Source organism: Chelonia mydas, chromosome 11 (assembly GCF_015237465.2).
Source record: "Chelonia mydas isolate rCheMyd1 chromosome 11, rCheMyd1.pri.v2, whole genome shotgun sequence".
Classification (NCBI taxonomy): Eukaryota; Metazoa; Chordata; order Testudines; family Cheloniidae; genus Chelonia; species Chelonia mydas.
In genome coordinates this window covers 60,121,563-60,133,592 of record NC_051251.2, presented here as the reverse complement: position 1 = coordinate 60,133,592, position 12,030 = coordinate 60,121,563, and the positions used below count along the sequence as shown (strand labels likewise).

The 12,030-nt window shown below is 38.0% G+C and overlaps 1 protein-coding gene across 8 annotated transcripts in view; it reads left to right on the top strand.

Moving 5' to 3' along the window:
- Positions 1 to 12,030, top strand: part of RAPH1 (Ras association (RalGDS/AF-6) and pleckstrin homology domains 1) — a 162,192-nt gene that overhangs the window by 115,255 nt on the left and 34,907 nt on the right. For all 8 annotated transcript variants that reach the window (XM_037912272.2, XM_043524886.1, XM_037912273.2 and 5 more), the window contains 2 exons: positions 5,860 to 5,937; positions 8,371 to 8,530. In XM_037912272.2, coding sequence (XP_037768200.1) covers positions 5,860 to 5,937; positions 8,371 to 8,530 — 238 coding nt within the window. The remainder of the gene's footprint in view (positions 1 to 5,859; positions 5,938 to 8,370; positions 8,531 to 12,030) is intronic.

Here is a 12,030-nt window from a genome sequence, read left to right as displayed (position 1 = left end):
TTTTTCTGCTCTTTCCCAGCCCTCTCCTCTTTTACCTTTTTAAAACCCCTTTAGAGGTTTGGATGCATGAGAATTAACAAATGTGGTGGCATGGACAGAAACCATGAATGTGCCTCTCCCCCCCCCCGAACCCTTTCCCAGTTTCATGTCTTTCCTCATGTTCTTCCTGCTTCTGGTGGATTGTATACTAGGAGGGTGTTGATGTGTACACAATTGCCACAGCATCAAATGAAAATGTGCATGAAAAGTGTTTATCCCACTGAGTAACGTTATCTAGTTTTAGATAAAGCAATCCATTTAAAATCATCGTCAAGCTACCTTTTAAATTGTAATTTTTTTGGCTGGGAAATTTTTATATACAGATTAATATTGCCAAAGTGCATTTGATTATGATTTCTTGCTTGCACATCCTTTAAAGAGAAACTTTCTGGAGAAAACTTTCAAATATTAAACTAAAAACATTTACTGGATCCCATTTCATGTTTTATGAAATCATGTCTACCACATTCACTTAAATGAAGTGTGAACTTCATAGCTTAAATAGTACCGCTTAATTGCTAGCTTTATTAAATACAGATAAGTTTTTCTTTAAAAAACCCTCCAGATATAAGGAAGTCAACTGCAAAAAACTACATTCATGTACAATAAAATGTAAGACGTCAAGAAATGCAAAAGGTAAGGTTCTTAGAGTAACCTTAACTCACAATGCACAGCCTACATCTTTTGTGTTTAAAACACAGACCATATTTAAGTACAAATTTAACAAGGAATTATGAAATATATGGGTATAATGTGGCCATGGTTAGCATTACTAAAGGAACCTTTTAACTTTTGATTTCTTGGGGTCTTTTTCAGTTTTAACTGTGCTACTTTAAAAAATTGCATTAACATAGGTTTTTTTTTATAACAGTAATATTCAGAGGCAGTTGAAATTCACTTATTGAGAGAATCGCTGCAGGTTGCCAGTTTTGAAAATAAACAAGAAAACTAACAATTTAATTATTCAAGAACACTGTATCACAGTGTAGCTTAGTTTTATATCTATTTCTGTTCACTGCATGCCAATATGTTTTGTATTAATAAGATATCACTGTAGCTATTATTCCTTTGAGAAGTACAGCAAAGCTGATCTTTTTTTTTTTTTTTTTTAGAACTATTGGGATTCTGTGTTTGTAATGTGAAAATTAGTGATATTCTTCTGTAATTAGATGTAATTTCAATAAGATTCGTTGCTTGGAGTAAACTTCTTTTAGGCCTCAATCTACAAATACTTGCTCGCATGGGTAACTGTTCACTAGAGTAGTCACACTGCGTCTAGGACCTTAGTAAGTTGTACTGCTATTTCCAATTCCAAAGGGTTCTAAACTATTTCAAGTTCATATTTTAGTTTTGTTTACCATTGCAGGGGAAATGAGTTGCTAATGCTAGATGTGATTAGATTGATTAGTATGTCATATTTCTAAAATGTAGACAGTTGTGTATAACAGTTGTCAGTTTATGTGGTTGAATGGCTTGCAGTGTATTCAAATTACTGTATTCAAATATTACTGTCACCTGTCTGTCTTCTCATGAAAATATATCTCACATGGAATGAGAAATGTAATTAGCTCAGTACACTGTCTGGTTGCATTGGCTTCTTGTTTGTTAATCCTCTTTGTTCCTTGTGTCAAGGTTTGTTTGTTTGGCTTGGAAGGGGGAAAGAGGCAGATTGATTAGAGTGTAGCAAACGTTGAAAAATATCAACTTTAATCCAATCATACTTCTAAAAAAAATCATAATCCAATTGTACTTTTGGGGAAAAAGTCATGACAATACATAATTCCCCATCTTGCATCAATGAAGCATTACCTGCCAAATCTGCTGAACTGTTCTTGGCATGTCAATTAGTTTAAAAGAAAAGCTCTGTTTAAAGAACAGTCGTAACTATTTTTTTTTTAAATCACATTTTTAGTTTTGCTTTGATTTTTCTTATACATGAATTTTAATCTTTAGCATTTGCTGCTCGTAAATAGAAAAGGAGTACTTGTGGCACCTTAGAGACTAACCAATTTATTTGAGCATGAGCTTTCGTGAGCTACAGCTCACTTCATCGGATGCATACTGTGGAAATTGCAGAATATCATTATTATATACACAGACACCATGAAACAATACCTCCTCCCACCCCACTCTCCTGCTGGTAATAGCTTATCTAAAGTGATCATCGAGATGGGCCATTTCCAGCACAAATCCAGGTTTTCTCACCCTCCGCCCCCCCCCCACAGACAAACTCACTCTCTTGCTGGTAATAGCCCATCCAAAGTGACCGCTCTCTTCACAATGTGTATGATAATCAAGGTGGGCCATTTCCTGCAGAAATCCAGGTTCTCTCACCCCCTCACCCCCCTCCAAAAACCACACACACAAACTCACTCTCCTGCTGGTAATAGCTGGTAATAGCTCGTAAATAAGATCTTTTTTAGGGAAATTACAATTTTAGAATTTTTTTAATTTCTAATAGTTTTAGTCTAAAAGTTAAAAGTATTGCAGTAAGGAATCATAAACATGGATTTGTCAAGAACAACTCATGTCAAACCAGCCTAATATCCTTCTTTGACAGGGTAAGAAGCCTTGCGGAGGGCGGGAGTCCTGGGAATAGCAGTAGATGTGATATCTCTCTACTCTAGTAAGGCTATTGATACTGTCTCGCATGACCTTCTCATAAACAAACTAGAGAAATATAGCTTAGACAAACTTACTTATAAGATGGGTGCATAGCTGGTTGGAAAAGGCGTACTCAGAAGAGTAGTTATCATTGGTTCAAAATCAAGCTGGAAGAGCATATCAAGTGGAGTTCCACAAGAATCTGCCCTGTCTCCTCTTCAGATCTAGGAAAGGTACTCCCAGCCTCATGGCAAAATGCAAGGTGGAACAGATTGTTTAGCATAAGTAATTAGCACATAGTGTAAGGGCCCATTCAAGGTAGAGTGACACATTAACACCCCTCTAGTCATAGGACAAAAAGGGGGAGGGGCTAGTGGGGTACAAATTGTTGTAATAAGCCATAAATTCAGTGGCTCTGTTGAGTCTATGATTTTTAGTGTATTGCAGAGTAATGAATTCAAGCTCCCAGACTCTTCTTTTGAAAGTATTGTGCAGGTTTTCTTTGAAGATGACGACTAAGTCAGATATAGAGTGATCAGTTTGTGAAGAGAGTCTTGAAGTACATAAATTATGAAGTGGAGTGTGATAAATTGTTCTCCTTAACCATTGAGAACAGGACAAGAAGTAACTGGTTTAAATTGCAGCGAGGGAGATTTAGGTTAGACATTAGGAAAAACTTCCTAACTGTAAGGGTAGTTAAGCACTGGAACAAATTATCTAGGGAGGCTGTGGGCTCTCCATTATTGGAGGTTTTTAAAACCAGAGTAGCTAAACACCTGTCAGGATGGTCTAGATAATACTTAGTCCTACCTCAGTGCAGGGTACTGGACTAGGTGACCTATTGAGGTCCCTTCCAGTCCAACATTTCTATGATTATAGGCTATTGTTTCATCTCTGGAGCCAATCCTGTTTCAATCCTTAGAGTTTCAAATGAAAATTAATTTGGTAATAGAAACAGCACATACTTAAACATGTTTATCATAAAACCACCACATAATCTATGATGGTTCTCTGCTAAGGAATCATTTAAGACTAGAATATCAGGAAAGATAATTACAGTGCATTGGCACAGGTGTATTAGAGCCATGAGGCCTGATTCTCCAAAGCCTTGCTCTGTGTAGTCACATGCACCTGTGCAAAGTGGGTGTAAAATGGTACCTTTCTGATAGTTGTATACTCACGTGCACATGTACAATATGCAATAGGATGGAAAACTGGGCCCCATGACTTGCGTAAAAAGCCAAACTGAACATGTTCGCAGCCTCTGTACAGAAATAAAGGTTTATGATTGAGGTCATAGATACCATTTTAAAAGCCAGAAATTGCTCAGTTTCTCAAAATTGGTCTTAAAAATATATAAAGGGTGCATCTTGCTCTTATTGACTTCAGGAGCAGCCCAGAGCATAAAATGATTAGTTGTAGAACCTTACCCTCCCAAATAAAATAAAAAAAATCTTAATAGAGCTTTTCTTTGCTTTTGGATAACAAGTGTTTTGTGGATGAAAACAACCAGGACTAAGAGGTAGGATGAATACTCTAAAATTCTGGAATTGTATGTTTTTGGTTAAAGTTAAAAATCTTTTCAGATATCTTACTGATTGTTTTGTTCTTTTTTCTAAACCATATATTCTAGTATAACCTTTCCTAGTTATGTGATACCATCTTTATGATCAACTAAAATGAGTCTCTCACTAGCCTAATAAAAAGCATTGTTCTTTGCCTAATTGAGTTTTCAGATAATGTTTCAAACCCCAATTATTACTGCTCGTCAGCTTATTGGCTCCTCTTATTGAAAAAGATTATGTTTCTCACAAGCAAGTCTATACCCCTCCACAGCTGTTGCCATCTCCGCTGTGTAGTATAGAAGTACAGTCTGAGAATGAGAGGACAAAAGTGGCTAAGTAGGAGTAAGACAAAGTAGCCTAGGAAGGAGCCACTCCGGAGGATGGGAATAACAACAATGGCTTCACAGAAGTGAAAAATGCCAGTAACAGTGTTACTCCTAGTGAAGTTCTGCACATATTTGAAGATGGATGAATCTTTGTCATTAAATAAAGGGCAACTTCATCCAAACAGTGTAATAGAAAAGCAGTTCAGGGATTTTATTTGTAGAATGAAATGATAAAGAGTTAATCACTGTAGTTGGGGCTGTCTTTCCATCATTGTGAGGAACTGTGCTACTTTTGCTCTGAAAGCATTCTTTTTTTGAGGGGGACTGACAGAAGTATTTTTAATTGTGTGGCTTTCTAATTGAGTTCTACAAGGTGGTTTATGTGCTTCTTAGACACTTCACGCGATAGTAATCCAAATCTTAGAATTCTGAAATTTGAATCCTGCATGCAGAGGTTCTGCAGAAGTGGTTTCTTGTTTCAGCAGATCACTTCAACTCTATTGCAATAGTAATATTGTAGGCTGATTGCTGGAGATTGAAAGTAAGTATTAGTAATGTTGCAGTATACCGGTTTCTTTAGGAAAAGCAATTCAGAGCTAGAATGGATTCAAATTCTTTGGATTTTTAATGTGCTTTAAATTGTAACAAATTTAGATTTTTAAAAGGAAGAGTATCAAAGAAGAAGGTTTTTCTTACATTTGGTGATTTGGACACTTTTTTTTAAATGAGGAAAAACATAGTATGGAGCATGGATGAAAGGTGTAGTGTGCAAGTATTGAGCTATTGCCAACTGGTTTAACATGTCAAAAGCTTCCTAAACAGACTGGAATAGCGTGGAATGCTATTTAATGGAAGTGTCTGTAACAGTAAGCTATGGTATCTCTCATTGTGATGTTAACTTTAATAAACTGAAAATCTATTGGATGTGTTTAATTGTACCATTGGCAAATATGGTATGAGCTGGGACTGTCATTGTAAATCTTTGGCAAATTAAAGCATTCAGTAATTGATGGATGCAAAAGAAAAAAGTAGAATGCAAAGGAACGATGCTATATTGGCTGGCAAAGTGCAGAAAAACAATTGTATTCTGTCTTCAGAACCACAGGGTCTGATCTGTGTGTACATCAGACAGATACAGGAAGTCTTTGCATCTTAAACATAGTCGTTTTTTTCAGCATCAATGATTGTTCCTTTAATTTCCACACTAGAGGTTGTTGCTAGTGGGGGAACTAGTATTCCTTCTCAAATTCTACCCTATGGTAACCTCATAATTAGAAGCTTTGAAGTCCTGACGTTTGTTTAACTGGTATTCTGTGTCCCCACAGGAAGAGCAGGCTGCTAAACTGAAAGCTGAGAAGATCAGGGTTGCTTTGGAAAAGATTAAAGAGGCACAAGTGAAAAAGGTACGCTACATTTATGTTATTTTACATGATTCCTAAGTAATCCTTATTGAATCAGAAAATATGGGTTCAGTTCTGCTCATCTCCGTTAATTACACTTAAACTATTTTAATAAAAAAAGACTTCTTTTCCCTTTTTTAGTTTTTCTTTTGAGGGACATTGCTCTCTGATCTGCAATTACGTTATTCAAATTTTAAGTAACTATTGTATTCCTTTTCTCTTCCAGTCAGGGCTTAATCAAGAACTTACACTATATGGTGTGGCATCACGTTTTTCTAAGTAGTAGCTTATTCTACGTCCAGATACAGATTTAAAAGACTTTGGCAATGTGCATTCACATCTGAAACAGAGATCCAGCCTTATTCGAATGTCTTTGCACGTTCAATAGCCTCGTATTTCAAACTGTCTTGTCCTCTTTATAGACTCTCATTCAATATACTTGTATCAGGCTCTCCAACTTCCAGTTTGCAAGATACAAACTCTCCTTTAGTTGTTAATAATAGGCAGAAGAGTAGTGAGTGGAAAACGCAGACAGTATTTGATGCTATGTCAAAGATAGTAAAGACGTTGCCTCCAAATTTAGGGACACTGTCAAGTAATTTAGGGCCAATATTTAGATATGTTTAATAAATCTGTATATCTTAATATTAACAGGATGATGTCCAGTGTTTTTAAATCATTGAAAAATGTTAATATTTAAACATTCCACATTTAATATTTGCAAATCAAATGCTACAACATTGTGCTAGAGCATGAGAATTCAGAACAAATCAACTAACTTCTTTTAACTTTGCAAGCTGTGAGGTGCGAAAAAAGTAAGCAATAGCATAAAAGGTGGAAAGAAGATTCTAACATTCTTTGGTTTTCTAAATTAGTGTAGGTAACAGATTAGATTGAGGTATAATTTTTATATGGACACTGCCCTCTTTTTAAAGTAATACTGAAACAGCAGGGAATTAGCAGTTAAGTTTTTAAAACAGTGCTGCTTTCCCCACACACCTTCCAAGTAAAGAAAATTTAAGAGAACTTTTTTTTTGTTTGACTGCCGCACCAGTGAAAGACTAATATTTATGCAGAAAGTGGCAGAAATCTTATGACTTATAAATTTTTAAATTAAAGCTGACGCTTGCATTGCCCATCATAATTGGAAAGACACTTGTGTTCCATGTATTGTATTTATGTATTTTAAGTGTGTTGGGTTTTTTAACTAAACAGGAATGCTAAAATACTATGGATATACTGTACTCTGGAGATGAGTGTTTAAACTAGAGTAAACGGTGAATTCTCTGTAACTTGAAGTCTTTAAATCATGATTTGAGGACCTCAGTAACTCAGCCAGAGGTTATGGATCTGTTACAGGAGAGGGTGGGCAAGATTCTGTGGCCTGCAATGTGCAAGAGGTCAGACTTGATCGTCATAATGGTCCCGTCTAACCTTAAAGTCGATGAGTTTATATGCTTTTTTGTTGGTTTTGACAAAGTTAGTTAAGAAAATCTAGATAGTAAAGAAATGAAAAATACAAATTTATGAGCAACAGCAGCAATACACAACTCTCCTTTTATATTATTTTCAATTAATATCAACACGTTAGCCTTGCATACTTTTATTTTTTCATAAGAATAAAAACAGTAATTAACAAAAATTCAGTGTCTGGTAGATCAATGGAAATAAATTATCATTGTATCAATTTTTAAAAGAGCAATGAGTAAAATTCCATATTAATTTATACAAGGCCTTTGTGCTTGTATCTAGTTGCTTGAGACAAGCTTGTGTGAACATAGGCACCGACTTCTACTGGTGCTGGTGGGTGCTCGACCCCCCCTTTGCCCCCGGTCCCACCCCCATTCCAACCCTTTCCCCAAAGTCCCCGCCCCAACTCCGCCCCCTCCCTGCCCCTAGTCCGACTCCTTCCCCAAATCCCCAGCCCGGCCCCTTCCCTGCCTCCTCCCCTGAGCATGCCACGTTCCCGCTCGTCCCTCCTCCCTCCCGGAGCTTGCTACAGCTGGGAGGTAGGTGGAGGAGGGGGGACCTGGCGTGCTCAGAGGAGGTGCTGAGGTGGGGCAGGGCAGGGAGCTTGGCTGCCAGTGGGTGCTCCAGCCTCGGAGCACCCACTGAGTCGGCACCTATGTGTGTGAAGACAAGTTTGTTTCTTTTTTTGGCAATATGGTTTTTTGTTTTTTTTTTAATGCATAACTAAAATAAAACTACATACTGTAGATTTTTTTTCCTTTTACAAAAGGAACATGACCTTTTGATAAGTGGGCTTTGAAATGAACATCTAGTTATTAAATATGGCTCTTTGCATCTTTAAGGGAGAAGGAATTGATTTTTATATAAACTCTATATGAGCTAAACTTTATTTTTGTAATCTAGGTTCAATAAGAAATATGTTCGGGAAATTAATCCCTGTTGTTGTTGTTCACCTTCTGGTCACAGCTGGTAATCAGAGTTCACATGTCTGATGACAGCTCCAAAACTATGATGGTGGATGAGAGACAGACAGTAAGACAAGTACTGGACAATCTGATGGACAAATCCCACTGTGGCTACAGTTTAGACTGGTCACTGGTAGAAACCATATCTGAATTACAAATGGGTAAGTAAACATGTTCATAATGTTGATTCCTACTTGTTATCTTAGTATTATCAGTTCACTTAGCATTTGTCCATATGGACTTCATACTAATTTAAATATTATTGCTCCATAAAACTATTAACGTTTATCAACCTCTGTTGGAATAAATTCTCATCGTTTTGATTGTTGGTTATGTTTAGATTTCTGCAACCATTTCTGACTTTAATATCTTGTACCTGTATTCACTTAAAATGCGATAGCTGATGGATTCCTTCATCAAGTAGTTGCTGAACCGACTAGAGGGGATGCCATTTTAGATTTGGTTTTGGTGAGTAGTGAGGACCTCATAGAAGAAATGGTTGTAGGGGATAATCTTGGCTCAAGTGATAATGAGCTAATTCAGTTCAAACTGAACGGAAGGATTAACAAAAATAAATCTGCAACTAGGGTTTTTGATTTCAAAAGGGCTGACTTTCAAAAATTAAGGAAATTAGTTAGGGAAGTGGATTGGATTGAAGAATTTATGGATCTAAAGGTAGAGGAGGCCTGGGATTATTTTAAATCAAAGCTGCAGAAGCTATTGGAAGCCTGCATCCCAAGAAAGGGGAAAGAATTCATAGGCAGGAGTTGTAGACCAAGCTGGATGAGCAAGCATCTCAGAGGTGATTAAGAAAAAGCAGAAAGCATACAGGGAGTGGAAGAAGGGAGGGATCAGCAAGGAAAGCTACCTTATTGAGGTCAGAACATGTAGGGATAAAGTGAGACAGGCTAAAAGTCATGTAGAGTTGGACCTTGCAAAGGGAATTAAAACCAATAGTAAAAGGTTCTATAGCCATATAAATAAGAAGAAAATAAAGAAAGAAGTGGGACCGCTAAACTGAGGATGGAGTGGAGGTCAAGGATAATCTAGGCATGGCCCAATATCTAAACAAATACTTTTCTTCAGTCTTTAATAAGACTAAAGAGGATCTTAGGGATAATGGTAGCATGACAAATGGGAATGAGGATATGGAGCTAGAAGCGAAACTCAAACAGCTTAGTGGGACTAAATCGGGGGGCCCAGATAATCTTCATCCAACAATATTAAAGGAATTGGCACATGAAATTGCAAGCCCATTAGCAAGAATTTTTAATGAATCTGTAAACTCAGGGGTTGTACCGTATGATTGGAGAATTGCTAGCATAGTTCCTATTTTTAAGAAAGGAAAAAACGTGATCCGGGTAATTATAGGCCTGTTAGTTTGACATCTGTAGTATGCAAGGTCTTGGAAAAAAATTGTGAAGGAGAAGGTAGTTAAGGACATTGAAGTCAATGGTAAATGGGACAAAATACAACATGGTTTTACAAAAGGTAGATCGTGCCAAACCAACCTGATCTCCTTCTTTGAGAAAGTAACAGATTTTTTAGACAAAGGAAACGCAGTGGATCTAATTTACCTAGATTTCAATAAGGCATTTGATACCGTGCCACATGGGGAATTATTAGTTAAATTGGATAAGATGGGGATCAATAGGAAAATTGAAAGGTGGATAAGGAATTGGTTAAAGGGGAGACTACAACGGGTCCTACTGAAAGGTGAACTGTCAGGCTGGAGGGAGGTTACCAGTGGAGTTCCTCAAGGATTGGTTTTGGGACCAATCTTATTTAACCTTTTTATTACTGACCTCGGCACAAAAAGTGGGAGTGTGCTAATAAAGTTTGCGGATGATACAAAGCTGGGAGGTATTGCCAATTTAGAGAAGGACAGGAATATCCTACAGGAGGATCTGGATGACCTTGTAAACTGGAGTAATAGTAATAGGATGAAATTTAATAGTGAGAAGTGTAAGGTCATGCATTTAGGGATTAATAACAAGAATTATAGTTATAAGCTAGGGACGCATCAATTAGAAGTAATGGAGGAGGAGAAGGACCTTGGAGTATTGGTTGATCATAGGATGACTATGAGCCGCCAATGTGATATGTCCGTGAAAAAAGCTAATGTGATCTTGGGATGCATCAGGAGAGGGATTTCCAGTAAGGATAAGGAGGTTTTAGTACCGTTATACAAGGCACTGGTGAGACCTCACCTGGAATACTGTGTGCAGTTCTGGTCTCCCATGTTTAAGAAGGATGAATTCAAACTGGAACAGGTACAGAGAAGGGCTACTAGGATGATCCGAGGAATGGAAAACTTGTCTTATGAAAGGAGACTCAAGGAGCTTGGCTTGTTTAGCCTAACTAAAAGAAGGTTGAGGGGAGATATGATTGCTCTCTATAAATATATCAGAGGGATAAATACCGGAGAGGGAGAGGAATTATTTAAGCTCAATACCAATGTGGACACAAGAACAAATGGATATAAACTGGCCACCAGGAAATTTAGACTAGAAATTAGACAAAGGTTTCTAACCATCAGAGGAGTGAAGTTTTGGAATAGCCTTCCAAGGGAAGCAGTGGGGGCAAAAGATCTATCTGGCTTTAAGATTAAACTCGATAAGTTTATGGAGGAGATGGAATGATGGGATAACATGGTTTTGGTAATTAAATATTCATGGTAAATAGGCCCAATGGCCTGTGATGGGATATTAGATGGGGTGGGATCTGAGTTACCCAGGAAAGAATTTTCTGTAGTATCTGGCTGATGAATTTTGCCCATATGCTCATATGGGTTTAGCTGATCGCCATATTTGGGGTCGGGAAGGAATTTTCCTCCAGGGCAGATTGGAAGAGGCCCTGGAGGTTTTTCGCCTTTCTCCGTAGCATGGGGCACGGATCACTTGCTGGAGGATTCTCTGCTCCTTGAAGTCTTCAGACTACGATTTGAGGACTTCAGTAGTACAGATATAGGTGTGAGGTTTTTTGCAGGAGTGGTGGGTGAAATTCTGTGGCCTGCGTTGTGCAGGACGTCAGACTAGATGATCATAATGGTCCCTTCCAACCTAAATATCTATGAATCTATGAAAATCTGTCTCTTTAAAGTTAAATGAACTTGTTTTATTTTTAATTAAAACTAATCTAGTGTTGTGTTTTGAACTGAATTGTTTGGTAACTCCAATTAAAGTAGCAGACTGTTGTACATTGATCCCTTACTAGGACAACAGGCCTCTAATAGCTGAACTGTCTAGGAGAGGGTTGAACAGTGCAGAACACGTGTTTTGGGGGAAAAATTTGGGACTGGGCGTGTGTTGGGGTCACCCCGAAGGTAGTAACCAAGGCTGCTGGCAGCCAGTGTGTGGCTGGTATGTTGCTGACAGGCTGATGGGGTCAGAGTTGCTGGACCAGGGGTGCAGATATGTAAGGACACTTGGGGTGAGCTACATGCTGTTTGTGAGCAGCCCAGGTTGGGAGCTACAAGAGCAAAGCATTATAAGGCACCTAAGGTTGCATGGCAGGTGGTGACACAAGCCCTCTGGAGGAAATTCACAAGACATCTCACACATTCCTGGATATTTTGCAGAATGGAGGATCTAGTAGAGTGGTGCTCCTCATTAATGAGGCCATCCTGGAGCCTGCCAAAGTCACGGTCATACTCCAGCAG